This window comes from Nasonia vitripennis, chromosome 1 (assembly GCF_009193385.2).
Source record: "Nasonia vitripennis strain AsymCx chromosome 1, Nvit_psr_1.1, whole genome shotgun sequence".
Lineage (NCBI taxonomy): Eukaryota > Metazoa > Arthropoda > Insecta > Hymenoptera > Pteromalidae > Nasonia > Nasonia vitripennis.
In genome coordinates this window covers 4,329,328-4,347,991 of record NC_045757.1, presented here as the reverse complement: position 1 = coordinate 4,347,991, position 18,664 = coordinate 4,329,328, and the positions used below count along the sequence as shown (strand labels likewise).

The 18,664-nt window shown below is 45.6% G+C and overlaps 2 protein-coding genes across 2 annotated transcripts; one reads left to right on the top strand and one right to left on the bottom strand.

The window, feature by feature from the left end:
* Positions 1 to 279: 279 nt before the first annotated feature.
* On the bottom strand, positions 280 to 9,436 carry LOC100115859 (ubiquitin-conjugating enzyme E2 R2). Its single transcript, XM_008214729.4, has 5 exons — positions 8,605 to 9,436; positions 5,699 to 5,785; positions 3,339 to 3,436; positions 2,089 to 2,223; positions 280 to 1,719 (listed from the first exon to the last, which is right to left on the bottom strand). Exons 1-5 carry the CDS (start codon positions 8,776 to 8,778, stop codon positions 1,485 to 1,487), a joined length of 729 nt encoding a protein of 242 aa, XP_008212951.1. The 5' UTR covers positions 8,779 to 9,436; the 3' UTR covers positions 280 to 1,484.
* Positions 9,437 to 10,329: 893 nt separating this feature from the next.
* GST-mic1 (microsomal gluathione S-transferase 1) lies at positions 10,330 to 11,716 on the top strand. The gene is made up of 3 exons (NM_001172459.1): positions 10,330 to 10,408; positions 10,507 to 10,645; positions 11,114 to 11,716. The coding sequence occupies exons 2-3, from the start codon at positions 10,532 to 10,534 to the stop codon at positions 11,435 to 11,437; spliced, it is 438 nt and encodes a 145-aa protein (NP_001165930.1). The 5' UTR covers positions 10,330 to 10,408; positions 10,507 to 10,531; the 3' UTR covers positions 11,438 to 11,716.
* The last annotated feature ends 6,948 nt before the right edge of the window (positions 11,717 to 18,664 follow it).

Below are 18,664 nucleotides of genomic sequence, written 5' to 3'. Positions count from 1 at the left end.
AACATTTTCTAAATGTTTTATTATAATTGAACATAAGAAAAAATCCTACCATGGGGATGACAAAGTAATTCTTATATAAGAATAATTCAGTAATAAGTGTTATTAATTTAAACGTAGCAAGAGTTGTATAGCTTTCTTTCGACGATAATACCATAAGCAGTATATAGATTAATCATCGAAACATAAATAACTTATATCAGACAGTCCATAATATATATACCGAGTTTCGAGTAGTAATAATGTTATGCTGCGATTGACTGTTTAATATAGGAGAATTTATTTATAAACATGAAGTAATTTATTAACGCACGATATATTTACAATTAAGAGTCATACAAATCATACTAAATAACTCATCGTTCAACGCCTTTGATTCACTTCTGTTCTGATTCCTTACATGTTTCTCATGTTTGTTTGTTTGTTTTTTTTTTTCATCGTTTGCTAGAACATTGTCGGATAATCATAGAAATAAAAAGGCTGGTTCTCGCGAAAATCGATAAACTCGAGGTTTAGTGTCTTGGAGATAGAGATCCTTTGCAAAATTACGACCTAAACTATATAACGTTGGCGCTGAGGCAACGTAATGCACGGAGAATATCGGGAATACATAGATATATTCGTTACCGCTACAAAGTAGACGTAATACAGTAAATATTAATTATGAAATATAGAGAGAATAGAGAAAGAGAGACATATGGATACGGGAGAATTGGACTGATAGATAAAGGGACGGGTATATAAAGGATCGCGGGATATAGAGGTCAGGGATGGCCGAGTGAAGAACAAAGAAAATTTCAATTAAAACTATAAGGTGTGAGAGAAGCAATGAAAATTGCAGATTACGATATAGATAATTTTCCTAAAGTATAGCGCTCGAGCCGACTCTGGTCGCGAAGCGGAGGCACGTCTTACATATACACGTGATTCAAAGTGTGTCTGTGTGTACGTGTGTGTTTGCGTGGTGTACATTATTTTAATTTTTTTTTTATATTATGTATAATAATAAGCTCGGAACGGAGTCGTCACACGCCCGATGTTTCTTCGATCACAACGTGTATATCATCATATCTAGGTGACGTGTACAAGAGTGTGGTGGTGTAAAGCTCGTTATACTCTCTTCTGCGACCGAGTCGAGCGCCGAGCTGTCCTCGCCCCTGCCGAAGAGCACGGAAAATCTCATCTGTCGTGTATACGTGTAAGTGTATAGTGTCTCAGAGGACAGCCAATGGAGAACCAAGAGACGGAAATAGTGTGTGTGGGTGCACCGAACTGAAACTAATCCCCGTCGAACGTTTTCATTTCTTTTTTTTTCAATCAAACATTCGACGGGGTTAATCTTTCGCCGAGTGCTCTCATGTGTGATCGTGTGGGTGTATTCCTATAGGGTATGGGGGGGGGGGGGGCGAGTGTGATGTTAAACACAATAATCATCATCATGAGCAGCGGTAGCGTTTGGTCGGCGGCGATTCGCTTTAGGAGATGGATCACGACTCGCCGTTGCCGCTGTCATCGCCGTCCTCGTAGTCGCTCGCGCTAAGGTGCTCCTCCTCGTCGTCGTCATCGTCGTCATCGAGCTCGTACTCATCGTCGTAGAAGTCCGTCATGTCGAGCTGCTGCTCCGCAGGCCTCGCCCGGGTCTTGATGCAGTAGTCCTCGAGGGTCACCGGCACTACTATGCCTTCCTTCTCCGCCTCGACCTTTGCTGCCTGCGCCTGCTTTCTGTTGGTTTAAACGATTTTTCGAATTAGTACAAATACATCGCTTATTACCGAGTCGTGGTTTCATTAGTTAATGGCTTCAGACTACAAATGCTAGAGTCCAAGCTCAACTTATTCCATTACTTGTAAAAATCTATCAATCAACAATCGCTAGCGTCGGTAAAGTAGATATCATTGCAATCCATTTACTTGTAATTCTATAGCACAAAATGATTTCTTTCTATTAATCTCAAACGCAATACGTATAAAGCTCCTCGACTCCAGCCAAAAGATCCGTTACTCATACATATGTACGCCTGCAGTAAAGGCAATTAGGAGCAATCGCGGGACTTTCGATTCCGCAGCTCTTTATCATTCCCTGGCCCCTCACCTGATGATATTCTCATACTCCTTGTCTCGACCCTTGGAGTCGCGCCAGCGCCTGTACATCACGGAGGCGTCCACGTTGGCCGGACTATAAGTGTTGGGTTCGTTCAGCAGCGAGATCACCGACAGCAGAATCGTTCTACGCAGCAATAGACAGAGACAAACAACACATACACAATGAGTTATTATGCTTAATAGGCGAGAGAGATATAACACGGAAACATGTGCGCATCGTACACGCGAGCCCACCCTTTTATTTGCTATTTTTTTTTCTCTTCTTTTTACAAATAATATAACGTTATATCGTTTGTGTGTGCGTCGCTCACGTCAATGCCGAGGCCTTGGGTTTGTTATCGAAATTTAGCGTACGTACAGTGCAGTTTGATAAATCGAACGAAATCGTTTCTCTGCTGTATATAAGTACAGTTCAGAAGTATCGAGAGAGCAATACAAAGCTCCGCGGCGTCTTTTATTGCTCGAAACGTAAAGCCGCGATTGTACGGAGTCGACGACGGGTCAACAGACTTTTCTTCTCCTCTTTTTTCCCGTTTTTCGCGAGAATCCGAGCAGAACGAGCGTAGCGTTTCGTTGTGTCAGGACTAGTTTTACTGAAAGTCAAAGTTTCATTGTGTGACGCCGCGCGTCGACCGACCAATTTTAGCGGCTTGACGTCACCGAGACTGTGGTATTTCAAGTTCCTCAAGCGCCCGTACTTCCTCGTGACTGGTGCAACGGCTTTCGAGAAAACGAAGAAAGAAAGAAAGAAAGAACAAGGAACCAATTAATTTTGTTCTTTTTTCGATTCCGCGAACTTGGAGACGTACCGACAATGCCTAAGAGTCTGTTTTACCGACGCAGCGCGTTTTTTTCATCTCCCTCTCGAGGAGCTTTCAAAACGACTCTGGCAAATTCTTGCAAACTCCGAAGGCTGAGACAGAATAAATTTCCCATCGAGTTTGCGCGGGATGGGTATAGAAAGCAAACCAAACCGACTGAATTAATCTCCGCAAAATCTCAGCCAGCCGCACTGACTCGCATTGATCTACTAGAGCATACACGCGCTTTCCATTTCTATGCCAACTGCATAAGATTATACGCCGCTCAATCATACGAATAACGCGGCCTTGCCTCTAGCCTTTGAAAAATAGAGAAGAAAAATTAATATCCGATAAATGTTGAAAAGAAGGAGCGTTATAATTTTCCAGCCCAGCGCACATGTTTGCTTCAACAAAAAATAAAGTAAAATCCACTCACCTGACGTTCTGCGTCGGATTCCACCTCTCGCAGGGAAGTTCGCCGCTCTGGGGATCGTCGACTGGCGGATGCAGGATGGATATGCAGAGATCGCCGTTCTGTTCAAATAAAAAGAGTAAAACAGTCAAGGCTTCGCTTAATTTTTTTTTGCGCTCGTTCTCGCTAATCAACAATGATGCGTGCGAAGGAGGAACAAAGAACACCAGGAGAAGAGGAGGAGGTGTTCGCCTGTACGTATGCGTCCACACGTACTCGTCGACACGGTCGCGGGGAAAAGTAGGACAAGGCGCTGCTGTCTTGTGCATAGGCTCTCTATATCTATACGTATTTCTCAAACGCCCCCGCGACTGTGTGCGACTATCCGTTGCGCTGTAAGTCTGTGTGTACGCGCTGGAAGTATTATCAAGAAAGATGATTTTCGTCGCTTCTTCTTCTTCTTCATAGCGTCGCAGGTGAGTCGAGTATACAACTCTGAGTCGACTCGGCATAAGCCCGAGAGCTATGTGCGCAATTGCAGCTGTGTGCATTGCGAAGAGAGAGAGAAATAAACGAGGCGGAAGAGTATAGTCGTCGAGGTAAACGGCCCCTTCTCCACACCGCGCGTTTATGCGTGTAATAAACGCGGCCGTCGTCGTCGCGTGAGACTTCTCTGCTTCGCGACCATCCGTTTCCCCCCACATCGTCATCGTCGCGATCATCACTGTCTCCTTATACGATACATCCACTCTAGAATCGATGTTTGGATAAACAAAAAGAAATCGCTCCCGCACCTTATCACCCGATAAGCGTATGTACAACGCACATCAGCGAGCTTGCATCAGAGAGAACAAAGGATACAAGAGTATATCCCGATTCTCACGCAGCGCTGTCGTCACTTATGCCGATTTCGTCAGAGCGAGTGCAGCGCGCAGCTTCATTGTTTATATATCGATCCGACGTCTTTCGCAACGCGTATACGAGAGTCGCTTCCGCGCTCTGCAGCAGCAGCGCGAGTTGTCGCCAAGGCCGTAAGCCTAACTGCGGTTTTTGATTCGCGCCTGGAGAGTTGAGATTAATTCGTTGCGGCGCTTGAGACTGGATTCGGCCGGTATACAGTATATTTACGTGTACATGTAGCTATATCAGAGGTGACGGAGTTGGCTCTTTTGAGAGCGAGACTCGAACGGTACACAAAGCCACGCGCGCGAAGCTGGAGAGACGAAACAAAGCGAGAGATGTAAAGAAATCAGAGCGAGTTTTGTGACGCTCGAAAGGATCGCTTTTGGATTTTCCGAGGCTATACTGCTCTTGCTAACGGATTGTCGTCGTGGCTCGCTTTTTTTTCCAGATTTATCGACCGCGTCATGGATTTCGGGTATGTTTGATTCAAACGGAAATCGAGCGCGCTCGCGTTTGAATGGATATGAGAATCGTTTCGAGCCGTTAAAAGATTCACCGGACGATTTAAAAATAAGTCTGCTGCACACCCGACGATAAAATATTAAAGCCGCTGTGCCTACACGTGCCCGCGAGCATCGGATTGTATTATACTCTGGGGTGGGAAAAAAAGAAGTTTGAAGAGTCGAACTAAAATAAAACTCGTGCAGAATCGCTCGAAAGTGCCTCTTGCCAAACTCGACCCATATGTCTACTTGCATTAATCGAGTAACATTGCGTTATACGTTATAATACACATCCCCACCGAGCCAACCGCGCACGAGGCGGTGAATCGATTATCGCCTCTTCGAATAAATCTTTCGACGCGACAATGGCATCACGTTTTGTACGTTTTCTCGAGGCGAGGGTCTATACAGATTCAAATCCTTTCTCGCGGACTTTCTCGAGATTGATTCGCACATGCCTTCGGACAAGCCGATGGTATAGATCGATCGAGAGTATAAGGTTACTTCTTAAAGCCGACGCTCCGTAAGGAAAGATGCTTGAAGAGAGATTTGAATGTACAGGACGATGTTTGTCCCAATCCGATCCCGACGCGTTTTTTCAACGACGCAGCACGTAACGCTCTAACGGAAAAACTGGATTATCGCTAAAATTCAAATTTCATCCTCGCCTATAACGACTGTGTACACTGAAAATTCGCAGGTATGCAGCCGGAGAGCGTATCGAAGGGTATATACAGTCGCTGCGAGAAGAGGGTAAAGCTACGCACACACATGCACAGAGAGAGAGAGAGAGAGAGAGGGATGGGGCAACAACAGCAGCAGCAGCAGCAGCAGCAGCAGTACAGCAGCGAGAGTGAAAAAAAGGAGTAGGGTACAGAGGGAGAGGGTATACCGACGAGTGAGAGAGAGAGAGAGAGAGAGGAGGGAACCCCCTGAAAGTCAATAACTGTCGCGCAGTGCAGCGCGGCGTTCACTCACCTCGTACACGTTCGGATGCCAGACTTTGGTCATGAAGCGGATGCTCGGCGGACTGTACGGGTAGTCCGGTGGGAACTTCATGTGTGCCTGCAACAAGAGATGGGAGAGATTATTTTTCAGTTTTTTTTTTCACACAAATCCTCGCCTCGGGAGTGTGCTATATTATATCGATTGGGAAGGCGTTGTCGCCCGGCGGTCTATCTCGATTATTTAGGGGGGCCGTGTCAAAATCGAAAAAGAAAGCCCGATACATAAACGAGAGGTAGACGGATATAGAAATAATATTAGCGAGAGACGTTTTGAAAGTTGCAGTTGCGTGGGTATACGGGAAGTAGATGGCGCAACGATCGCCTCTCTCTTGCTACTCTCTCGATGAAAATAAACTGATCGGCGATTACGAGCAACCAGGAAGCGCTCTCCTCGCTGCAGTCTGCACGCAGCTGATCGAAGTGTGCGCACAGCTGAAATGGCGTGTCTGAAGTGAGCCAGTAACGCCTTTCCAATAGAAAAGTCTACACGCGAACATAATCTGTATATTATGTATTAGTCTCGAACACGAGGAGAAAATCCTCGAGGATGTATACACACACGGAAAAGCAATCTGTCCTCGCAGCCGAAATCTAAACATGCGTTTTCTCATAAACGCTCCTCCAATATCAGCTGCCATATAGCCTCTCCCCCCCTGCGGCGTTAAATCTCCAAATCAATGAAGCCCAAAAGATCATCGTCCCTCATTCCTCCTCGGAGTATGTAAATAAGACCTTAACCCAAGGGTGCCACCAGTGGTATAGCAGTGCACATCACTCCTAAATGGAGCACGCGCACACACATACACACAGATCGATCCATCTCCCTCTTCTCCACTTGGCGCTGCTGCGACCTGGTCATGGCCCAAATATCCTAGTTCTCTCTCTATTCCTCCTCCTCCTCCTTCTCGCGGCGCTCCCAGTGTGTTCTCGATATCGCCTACATATTTTCCTCGGGGATTCCCCCTAGAGCGTAACCTACTTTCCACGCACGCGCTGCAACGGCATATACAGTATTACCGTCAGGCTGCACACGTGACTCTCTTTTTCTTCGAGGAGTCTATACTAGCGCAGAGAGGAGAACGAGAGAGAGAGAGAGAGAGAGAGAGGGAGAGAGAGAGACCTTATATTCAGATGGATAAACGAGCTCGCGACGAGAGGGAGAGTCGAACGAGCTGCCTTTTGTATGGGTGCCCTCTATCCGCGAATCCGATGATGGAGAGCTGACCAGATAGACGTGTGTCTGTATAGGTACGTGGACTTGTTGGAGAGACGACGATTGTTTTTTCGAATTTCCCGCGCGACGTGATTGACACAAGATGGCTGTCGGCGTTTTTTTAGATCGCGGATGAGGAGGTTAAGAAGAACGAGAATCGATGAAAATAAACGTCGGCTTGTTATTTTTGCTACTGGAGATAAGAGAGAGAAAGAAGTCGAGCGCGCGAGCTTTTCTGGGATCGACAATGTTTACCAACAGTTAGGCTAGACTAGAGTCTTCCACCTTATATTTTTATGATTTTCCGCGTAAAAGATCGAGTCAAGTTTGACGGAGTTCCCGCTGTGTTAGAATCGCTGAAAATAGAATTCGAAAAAAAATCGAATTCGTGACATTGATCTTGTAGAACCTAGAATTCGTAAATCACCGAACGTCCGACGACGAGTATAGTTCAAAGCTCGTTAGAACGTCGCTTCTCTCTTAGAATAGTTTTGGCAACATTACAATCGGATTCGAGAAAAGTCGTTTAATTCAATTTGTCGGCGCTTTTTTCTTCTTAAAAAACAGCGCGAGACAGACGTTTTAAATCGTAACGGAGGCTCTATATCGAAGAGATAAGATCTTTAGGGGTCCGTTAATGTAATCTACAAAGTGACCGTTATAACCTCAAAATTCTAGGGGTTGGCAAAGCTTCATTCGCAAACATACTCGAGGGAACAGCGCATTAACGCAGTTAGAAACTTTTAATACCGGGAAACAAAGTTTATACACGGAAATCCTCGTGACTAGTTTGGCGAATCATTCGAGCGGAAAGAAGACAGTTTCTCAAGAGATTGCCGTTACACGCAACAATTTCTATTGCAAAAAGTTTGAAATTCCAACTCTCAAAATTTTAAACTTGCAAAATGTCGCTAGTATGACCAATGAAAAAATTAGACTGTAACCTTGTCGAACAGTACTATACATATACCTATACATCACACCATTTCAAAGCAACGCGACGATATAATAAAACTCGACGAGTGTCGTAGGCTGGTTTAGAAAGCGAAATGAAATCGCTCGTGGCGTCAAAAACGAAAAATCTCTGTGCTGTGCCGTCGGGCCTTTAAAAAAATCACGCAAAGCGACGCCACCAAGCGGTCTCTTTAAAAGCCCCCTCGGAGGACCCAAACAAAAACAGTCGCCGCCGCCGCCGCCGCCGCTCAGCTGTGCACTCGATACACAATAAACGCGTCGTCTCTCGCCAACAATGAATTTTCCCTGCACAATAATACATAGGTATAACCAAAAAATCGAAGCGAAGGGCACATCGAGAAAACCGCTCGTCTCTGCAGCTCGGAGCTGAGCAGTATGTGTGTGTACATGTACTGCCTATATACACAATACACACACACACACATTGGAGAGGCGAAAGAGAAAGCAGCAGCGCGCAGAGAGAGAGAGAGAGAGAGAGAGAGAGAGAGAGAGAGAGAGAGAGAGAGAGAGAGAGAGAGAGAGAGACCCCGACATGACGCCGAGCGCCGCAGCGAGGGGCGCTCTGCAACGCCAGCCGTTAAGTGCATCGCGTATGTAACATCCTTGCAAATGTCCATCCAAGCGCTCTAGGATGCACATCATAACGCTTGAGTGAAAATGAGAGTTAGTATAGAAAAAAAAAAACTAACCTTAAAGTATCCGCCCTGATATAGCGTATCCGGTGGTCCGAAAATCGCGACTTCCCACTCGAACATGTTGTCCTCGTTGACGAGCTTCACGCGGAAGCCCTCGACTGGCTCCTCCTGCAGGCTCTTGTATTCCAGGGCTAAAGCCCTGAGCGCGCTGCTCGTCGGCTGCGCCATGGCTGCTACTACTGCGGCTGCTGTCTCTCTTCTCTACAACCAACTTCTCTCTCTTTCTTATCTCGCAGCCTCTCACACGTGCTTGTCTTTCTCTCCTTGCACTGCTTGTGTACTTATACACACGTCGAGAAAGTCAGATATAAACTATGTATATACAAAATGTATATATCGTGTGTATGCGATATATAAAACGCGCGAGCGCGCGACGCTGCAGGCAGGAACGGTCCGCGCGACGACTGTCTTTCTCTCTCTCTCTGTCTCACTCACTAGTTCTCGCTCTGTGTGTGTGTGTGTGGGTAGTTAGCTGCTATCAAGGCGACGACTGCATGTCTTCTCTCGTGCAGTTCTTGCGCTCGAATGTTTAACCTTCCCTTGGACTACGCAGGAGACAGACCTCCACTGGAGCTCGACGAGGACGACGGAGCTGACGGCGAGGCGATTATTGCACTGTGCGAAGTCGAGGGGAGAGCGAACGCGAAGCACCAGTGTATGGTTCGACAACGACTGTCGAGCGCAGACTGTTCCGCGTTCCCGTGGTGTTCGCGCGTTTCGCTGCTGCTGGCTTCCTTTCTTCGATCTCTCGGACGAGCTCGGCTGCTTCCGTATGTATAAGTAGTGTGAGTAGCGTGAGCTGGTGGTGGAGGTGACTGCGCGATGTGGACTGCGCTGCGCTGAAATGTGATGTTGTCGAGGGAATTTATTTGTTGCTTGTTGGAGTAGGGCTGGATTTTGAGAGCTTTGTTAGACGGATTTTTAATTGATGGTAGGTTCTATGGAGTAAAATAATTGGGAAAAGGGTAATTTTTATTAGGAACTATGAAAGTTGAACATTATCTACTCTCAGATGAAGGCATTTCAATTGGTTTAGAATTTGAGTATATCTCAGGGAATTTTGTTTGACAGTGACTCGAAAATATTCTTCGTACAAAGGATCGGAAGAAAGAGCAATCGAATCATCAACTCGCCCAACAATATAAAAAGTCGCGCGCTTTAAAAAAATCGAACCGCCGGTCGATAAGATAGAAACTTCCGCGACCGCCCGTCGACAAGGTAGAGCCTCCTACCTTCGAAAAACTATATAGGTACCTGTCCATCCAGTCTCACGAATAAACAAATTACGTATGCATTATATGCATCGCCAATCGACCTAAGAATTAATTATTAATTCGCCAATCAAATAAATTAGCGTTTCCCACGATTTCTGCACATCATACGCACAGATCTCATGCATTTATGTATAGAGACGCGTAAGTTCCGCTATATTCTTACAGAAAATTCTCGAATAATACGCTAAGGTATCAAACTCCTCAATATCTGCAACTCACGATGATGTCCCGGATTGTCCGGCTACTTAAGTATAAAAATCGCCTCGTTATAGTCGAAGCCTTTTACGCTGCTTATATCTACGAGTCATACTCGCACACTGATACTTAATCCAGAATCAGCCTGACCTGACAAGTATCGCGTGTATATGCATACTCACGCCCAGACCGATTAATGTGTGCGTGCGGTCTCCGGCATAACATAACCGACACCAGTATAGTAGTCGTCGCGCGATTGATAGGCACCGCTTATTACCGGCGTAGCCACGACGCAGCTCAGACTGTCTTACGCTTCTATTTTGCAACAGGTATAACGACGACTTCTGATTTCTCTCTGTTTCTTACGTACATACACAATCACTCTTTTTTATTGAGTAAGTAGTAATAAATTGTCTTTTTGTCGCAGAGAGTTTACGAGTGACGCCGCAGCCATGGTTGTGCAGAACGAGGAGATCGTAAGAATCTTTGGATTCTGGACCGGCGTCCTCACCCTCAAGCTGCTCGCCATGTCGATTCTCACCGCCAGGATGAGGTTTAAGAAGAAGGTGAGCGAGTTTTTTGTGGTTTTATGTGCGCAGAGGGAGAGAAGGCGATCTGTGCGGTTGAGCGGATGGGACATTGCTATATTTTTTTAAGAGCTCATAAGGAATAGAGCATAGTCACTTGTTGATATTTAAGTGGGCAATGACTATTAGTTATGTACGTTTTTTTCAAAGAACTCCAAATTAATCAATTTGATCCCAATTTCGCTGCTGATTTTGAGCGAGTATTTTAATATAGTAGAAATATCGTTTAAGCTTCGACAGCAAATTTTGCAAGGTCATACAAATGTTGATAAGCATTGTTTTTTAAATATGCTAATATCTTATCATTAAGTATGATTGTCTTCAAATTGTGCAACTCTTGTTGATAAGATGCAGTTATTAGGTCACGCATTTATCTCCTAATCATTCTTAAAATTACATAATGTTTGAAAATTCAGAAATTTTAATTGAAAATATGTCCCTATGCAGGTGTTTGCCAACCACGAGGATGCAAAGATGCTGCCAAAGGCCCGTGTGGCCTATGACGATGAGGATGTAGAGCGAGTTCGAAGATCCCACCTCAACGACTTGGAGAACATACTTCCCTGGGTAGCTATCACCTATGTCTATCTGGGAACCAATCCATCCACCTTCCTAGCTGGTCTGCTGATCAGGGGCTTTGTACTAGCCAGAGTAGGGCACACACTCTCTTATGCTGTTTACCCCAAGCAGCCCTTCAGAGGCATCTCTTTTGGCATTGGATTGGCAATCACTGTCTTCGAGGCTGTATCCACAATTATCCACTATTTATAAGCTCACTTCCAGAATTATAAGATGTCACTGTATTGTGACTATATTTACTGAGCCTACAGAACGAGCGTGAGAAAGAATTTTTTTACATTATATCTTTTCTATGATCTATTGCAGTAGTAATGGGATAGGACATGACAGAAAATATACTGTCATTATTTTTGTGTGTCTGCCAGAAGAATGGAACGTAATTGTTTTGAATATTTTTGTAATATAGAAAATATTTACTGATACGGGTGTTTCTTTCTTTCACTGTACCTCCAATAAACCGTGTACATACGTAATACGATTCTCTTATCTATCAATTAAATTTCCAGATCGAAAAGCTAGGCGCATTGCACAACTTAACTAAACTAGTGAAAAACTTTCACAAACTATACATCTACCAAAGCACTAAATAGCGCAAAACAACGTATAGTCGGTCAGCAGCACCGCAACAAACAAGACAATCAGATAAAGAATTGCAATTGCCGCAACGCTCCGCATACCAGGACTGCAGAGTGTTTTTATTCATCCCCATGACGACAGGAGCGATCGAGTCGGCGCACAGCCAAAAGCTCGACTGCGCGCGGAAACCAACCGCGTGCGAGCCTATACAACAGCCGTCAGTTTCTTTCTGGGCCAACTCGACTGCACAGCGACTCGTCGAACCCCCTTCACCACGACAATTAGAAAAAAAATGCCATGACGTCTCGTCGACTCGTCAGCATCTCCTCGACTCCGAGGATAAGGACGACACCGGGTGCAGCATGCCGCCGTCGATCCCTCGTCAATGGGTCAACGCGCGTAGATCGATCACTAGAGAGTAAGTGGCACGCGGCCTCGAACGCACCCGCCAGAAGCTTCGCTATATTTTGTACCAGCTGTATACATACTTGTAATTCGCTCAATTTTACATGCGCGCTTCCCGTCTGCACTGTTAAACATATATGTATGTGTATAGAAGTCGAAACAATTTGCGAGCTCCCTTGCACGCTTCTATGTATACATGCCCCTGGAGGCTGTCGCTCACGCCGGACTCCCGAGTGCACGCGCTTGCATTGCTGCAGGCGCTTTTGTATACGTGACGCTATATATGCGCGAGTGTGTGTTGTACATGTATAGGTGGATGGTTGTTATCAGGTGGCGGCGAGGCACACTTTCGAAGTTTGCAAAGTCGATCGCTCGTGATTTAGGCTAGGCGAGTTGTTCGAGGGTGAGGCAGGGTATCGAGGGTTTTTTTTTCTTCTGAAGTACTAACAGCCGTGAAACGAATGAAACTTGGGTAGTTTGAGAAATTGTTCTGAAAAGCTCTGCGGTATTTATAATTTGAATTTTTTTTATCTAAGATATTAATTTTACTTAGCCATTTCGTTAATATAATTCGCTAAACCTCAGGAAATTGTTTAGAAACGAGTTTAAAATTTGAATATGATTTACGAGCACATTATTCCAAGCGAGTGTGTAACAGCGCCAATTAAACTCTGCGCTCTAAAAAATATTTTACAAGCGTCAAGGTATTCTAGCCCTGCAATTAAGCAATCTCGCGACACTTCGACGCTCATCCAGCCATGAAACATTAACATTTCTTTCTTTCTCCCCACGGTGTCAGGAGCAAAGAAAGCAGTACATTGTCGCGGTTTCGAACGCCGCCACGGGGTCAAGATTACTGTTATTATAGAGTCAACAATGCGCGACACTGCTCTGTATATCGACACTGTACCTCCGTGCATACGTCTATACGTATATATACCTGTACACCCACAAGGCTCGCGTTGAAATTATACACAGAAGAGTCGTACATTTGCGGAAGCCGAACGACGGCGATAATTCTTGTTGTAAAAAAAACGAATGTGTTTTACCACTGGTATTAGGTTGTAACCGAGACAGAGAGAATGTACTCGCTCGCTTGATGACTCGCGAATCGCGAGTTTTCGCCTAAAGGGGAATGTGTCATGGATCACGTTCGAAATGGTCAGAGCGATGTAAAAGCCAGGCGTGTATGTCGCAAGAGGGATTCGATTTTCTTTCGATCGCCGTTTCGAATTCTTTTCTTAAAGTCATATTGTCGTTAAATTAATTGCGTTCATACATCTCGTCCCTATTAAACGTCAAAAATCGTAACTTCTCCGAGCTCTCTTAAAAGAAAAAATACCGAGAGTGCAGTCGCAACCTCAGCCCACTGCAGCCTTGTATCGCACGTAGAAAGCCTGCATTTACAAAAGAACGCGTCTCTTTCTCTTCGTGCGAAATTCAATCATTCTCATCGGGCAAAAATCGTCCTCGTCGCGAGAATTTTCGGCCAGTGTGGGCGCGCGCGAATCAAATGACGAGGACAGAGTGTACAGGAGAGAGAAACGAGACAAGTCGAGAAAGAAAGAAAGAAATCGAGTATTATATATAGCGGCCGGCCTCGCAGCGACGAATATGGTAAAGAGCGAGCGGACTCGGGAGTGTGTAAGCCCGTCCGGAGAGCTGTGTCTGTACTTTATATGCTCACTTACTCAGCGCTCGCGCGAGAGAGAGAGACTCAGACGCGAGAGGAAATGTAGGATTTTTGCAAGTTTTGGTCTCGACGATGAACTGGGATCTTAGCTTTGGATAAATACACAGCTAGTGGGAAATGTGAGATGTAGGTTGTTAGAATTCTCTGTGAGAATTAATTAAGTGGAAAAGACTTTTTGCAGTTTTCGAAACGATAGAATCATCGCTCGAACAAGCGCTAAAACGCCTGGCACACTGGAAATCTTTTAGCGCAGAATTTTAAAAGGCTTTTTATTTGAACAACCTTACATGCGCAAAAAGTCACACTCAGCGAGCTTCCAGAGACGTCAACGAAGATAAACGAAGGGACCTTCGTGTCCATTAAAAAATTTCGAAGCTCCCCCACAAACGCGCATATAATTCCAAATAATAACCGCATATCCTGCACAACATCTCAAGCGTACAGCGAAACGAAACGGGCCATGACATCACACGCGTGTAATACTCGAGCTGCTACCTCTGCATCGCATTACGTGCACCTCGTCACATTGTCCTCGTGTTCGAGCAGCACAAGCTCGCAACGATATGCTCTTTTTCTTCTCGTTTCCGAAAAAACGAACTGCGTTGCAGCAGCTCATGCCCAATTACGAGCGCAGCTTGCAGCTTGTCGTCGTGTCAAGAACGACTTTTTCTCTTTCCGTTTCGACTCGAGTCTCGATGCGTATATCGATGAGAAAGAGTGACATACGCTTAACCCGATTAGCCATGTTTTCTTGGAAATTTCGCCCGCGAGCCGAAAGCGCTTTTATGGCAGGAGGAGCTCTCTGCGAGCCAAGGAATTTTGCGTACGTAGTTATTGCGACAAGTAGCGAGTGTGAATCGTCAACTTGTGAGAGAATCTGTATGATCCTATTGTTAGAGTAAAAAACGTTCGAAATATTTAATATCACGAGGATATAACAGAAGTGAAGTTCAGAAGTTCACTCATGCAAAATGTTCATCTCCATGATAAAGGATGACGATGCACAGAAGCATATCTACTCGAACCACGTGCACGTACAGCAAAGAGCTCCGAAATGACATCATAGCGTCCAAGTACCAAGCTCGCGCCCATTAAGCATGAAAAAAAAAATCTCGCTCGGTGGAGACAGGCGCGACAGGGTCAGCCTCGTCGTCGTCGTCGCGGTAAACAGTCCCTTTCATTCACATACGTGTATTCGCTATGCAGAGCGAGCGCAAGGCTTTATTTTTAGCGCGACCGCATCATAACTTTTTTTCTCTCTGCCGCGATTTTCGACTCGCATTAATAAAGCGCCCACGTAGGCGGCGAAAATCGAACGAGTCTTGTCATGCGCCGTACGTGACTCAGGTTTCGAATCGGCGTAAGGAGATTAATGAATCCGCGGGATTCGGAGGCGTTGATGTAGATCGCGACCTCGTTGAGCGTTTTGTGATATTGACGAATTAGAGGCTTTTTTTGTCTTATGTGCCTTGCTTGCCTATACTATACCGAGAGAGGAGATTTGTTTGCTTTGGTCAGTCGAATAAATCTTCGGCGGATCGTGTAGGGATAATATATGGGCCATTCTCCGCGGCTGATAAACGACGAAAAAAGTTCTGCGATATATTTTCAAAGATTAACCGGCGCTTTTGTTTTCTTCTGTAAATAATGGCTGAATTTTGAGCAGTCGTTTTGCATTTGAATAAATAGTCGCAATACGGTTGAGGTGTTATAGCCTTTTCTTTTGTACACAGGTCAGTTTCAATAAAAGGCTGAGAATCGCCGAAATCGCTCCGATTTATAATCCACGACGCGGCTTTCTCCTCGAAAATTGTATTAAGTGGCCATTATCCAATAGCGGCGAGTCAATCATGATCGTGAGGATCGAATCCCGTTAAAATATCTATTTGGGAGGTCCTTTAAAAATTTTCCGATATTTTTGTATTATTATATTTCAAGAGTATATGCGGGGTGATATCCTTTCACAAAATTTGCATAAAGTGTTGATAAGTTTAAAGATCAAAGAATGCGAATGCTATCGTTATTAATAGCCGATCTCCGAAAAAAGTTGTAAACACCAATTCTAAAAATATCCGTATCAAAAATCTAGCCGAAGCTACCGCGCATACATCAGCTAAAAACGCCAACCCAATGAGACCCAGTTTCTCTCTCACCGCACACATACTATAATATATCGTACCGAAGCGACGTCATCGGCATCAACGCGAACATCTGATGACCATCTCCTAACACCAGTTCATAATCGGAAGGAAGGTCGCCCGTCGCGTTTCCGCTTCGGCAACGGTAATCCCGTCGTAGCCACACGCATAGAGAAGTACTACACAATAATAATTCCCACATCGCAGAGACCGGCTCTCTCACTGGCGGCGTGCGCGCAACGACCTCAGCGAGGAAAATCGTGGGCGTCGGAGAAGGAGAAAAGCCCCACGTCGGGCTATCCCTATTTGGTCGAGAGGCTACTCTCGCAGTCGGTGGGCGAACGAGAATCCAGTCATCGTTTTCGATTCTCGATCCTTTTTTTCTTATTCTTCTATCAAGGGGAGAGAAAAGATCGGTGCATCGATCGGTTGCACTCTGTGTCGTACTTGCTCGTGTATACCGAAAGCTTCTGGCCTGTTTTGATTTTTTTATTTTTTTTTGCTTTGGCCTGTCCGATCGAACGATGACTAACGCGCTTTTAAAGGAAACACGGCTGCTCGCGTTGGAGTTATTTACGCGTGACTGTCGCGGCAGCTTGATTTATATATTACGTCGAGTTGTTTAGTTTTGTCGTATAGGTGCGCTTACTTATGACGAAGAGAGTTTTGGATGATCTAAGGCTCCGCGCTTCCTTTTGGTATATGGATGGGTGTGTCTTCGGCTATTCTTAGAAAGCGACTGATAAGAAAATTCTTGAGGCTCCTCCAGCACTTGTCGGAACTTAAGTATAACGCTCGCTGTTATTTTGCATACAGTATATACTTCAAAACCGATTTTGCTCAGAGCGACGATGAAAAAAGGCCGCGCCTCCGCGAACGTGAGTCAAAAAGACTATACGATGCGTTTCGCGAAAGCACCGGAGAATTCTCGCGAATTTTCAAAAATGGTCATCCAGCAACGCATCCCGCGAACGGCCAACCGATTTCTTTTTTTTTCTCTCGTGCTGCTTCTGCGTCTCGACTTTAATCAGCCTCGAGCCACATAAACACGCGTGACAGTATAAATTGGACGATATTGTCCGAATTTCTCGAGGGCCAAAATCGCGACGGAAACGAAGCTACCCACGAGCTACATGTCCGCACATTACGAAACGAAGTACATCGAGCTTCCTCCCAAATAAGCCAGAGCAACGCGTAACTCATGCACACACACAAACGTACGGTCTTTAATTAGCGAGCGTCGATCGCCACGCCGAACGTGCCGATCGCAATTATATCGGTAATTTATGCAAGTAGTCTGCGACCACCTTGAGTTCTCTCGGCGCAGATCCTTTTTTTCCTCTTCTTTCCCGCGAAATCCAGCGCAGACGTGTATGTCCGATAAGGCTGCAGTCCTTAATCCCCCTGTGCGCTTTTTGCGAATCGGCAGCCGATTTCTTCCAGGTCAAGGACTACCGGCCGGCGGCTGCAGCGCCACCTTTTCGAATTTCCTACGCTCTCGGCGGCGCAGGGCGAATTTCAGCGAAAACATATACACGTATACATAATACCTTCGTCAGTCCCTCAAAAGCGACGATTACGTCAGCGCCGCGATTCCGGTGCCTGTGTGTATATATGCGAACCGGTTGCGATGCATCTGTATACCTATATATACACGTGCTTCCCCTTCTCCTTGTATAGGCGAGGTACTTACATGCACTCGCTGCAAGAGAGGCGCATATGGCCTCGCAGCCAGTAGCTACACACTCACACAGAGAAGCTTTCGCCTTCGCGAGACTCATGGGATGCATGTGTTTGTGAGAGTGGGATTCTGTATGAACGAATTTAGACTGATAAGGATGATTTACGATGCCGATATTCCGTATACGTTGTAGAGAGCGATTTGAATATAGAAAAGATTTAGAGGCTTGGTCTTGGCTCCTGACGTGTAATTTTCTGTAATTCCCGCGATCTCGAGCGAGCGATTTCATTACTATACGGGTTCGAAGATGTCCATTTAGACGCGACGCCGGTTACTTAACGGCACCTGTTTTTAATCGAATACATACTCGCCGAGGCGCATAGGCGCGACCGCTGCGCTCGTGTACCCGATCGTTTATTTATAGTCGACAATATTCAATTATACGGTTTGTTGTGGCAATCAGCCGCAACCATTACTTAAGCCTTACAGGAAATGGTTCTCCGATTCGTAATAACAACGAAAATAAAGTGCATTGCGCAAGAAACTCTATAACAGCTTCATTACGAGTAACAGCGAATTTCTCGCGAAAAACCTTCGACCATAAAGCGAACCGATTTCCATTCAGCCCTCGCGCTTCCCAATCCGAATCTCCTCGTCAGAGCTCTTCCACAAATTGAAAAACCACTCATTTTCTCCGGAAATCCAAAGAGCGAAACACAGAACCCCACCTCCTTCTCGCATCAACGCGTTATATGTACACAGCTTATACAGCTCAAACACCAGCCGCGGAGCCGCGCACACACACACTCGAGCCTCGTCCCACACGATCACTCTCACTCCTATAGGCGTCGCACACGAGAGCAAAAGAGACGAAAGACTCGAGGAGATCGGCGGCGAGAAACCGGCGGTGGCGGTGGCGGTGGCAG

What these genes read in the sequence shown, in the direction of transcription:
- LOC100115859 (XM_008214729.4), bottom strand. Translation starts at nt 8,778, where the DNA reads ATGGCGCAGCCGACGAGCAGCGCGCTCAGGGCTTTAGCCCTGGAATAC. An exon ending in ATCAGGGCGGATACTTTAAG is followed by an intron (nt 5,786 to 8,604) that starts GTTAGTTTTTTT and finishes CTCTTGTTGCAG; the next exon opens with GCACACATGAAGTTCCCACC. An exon ending in GGCATCCGAACGTGTACGAG is followed by an intron (nt 3,437 to 5,698) that starts GTGAGTGAACGC and finishes TTATTTGAACAG; the next exon opens with AACGGCGATCTCTGCATATC.
- GST-mic1 (NM_001172459.1), top strand. Translation starts at nt 10,532, where the DNA reads ATGGTTGTGCAGAACGAGGAGATCGTAAGAATCTTTGGATTCTGGACC. An exon ending in GGATGAGGTTTAAGAAGAAG is followed by an intron (nt 10,646 to 11,113) that starts GTGAGCGAGTTT and finishes GTCCCTATGCAG; the next exon opens with GTGTTTGCCAACCACGAGGA.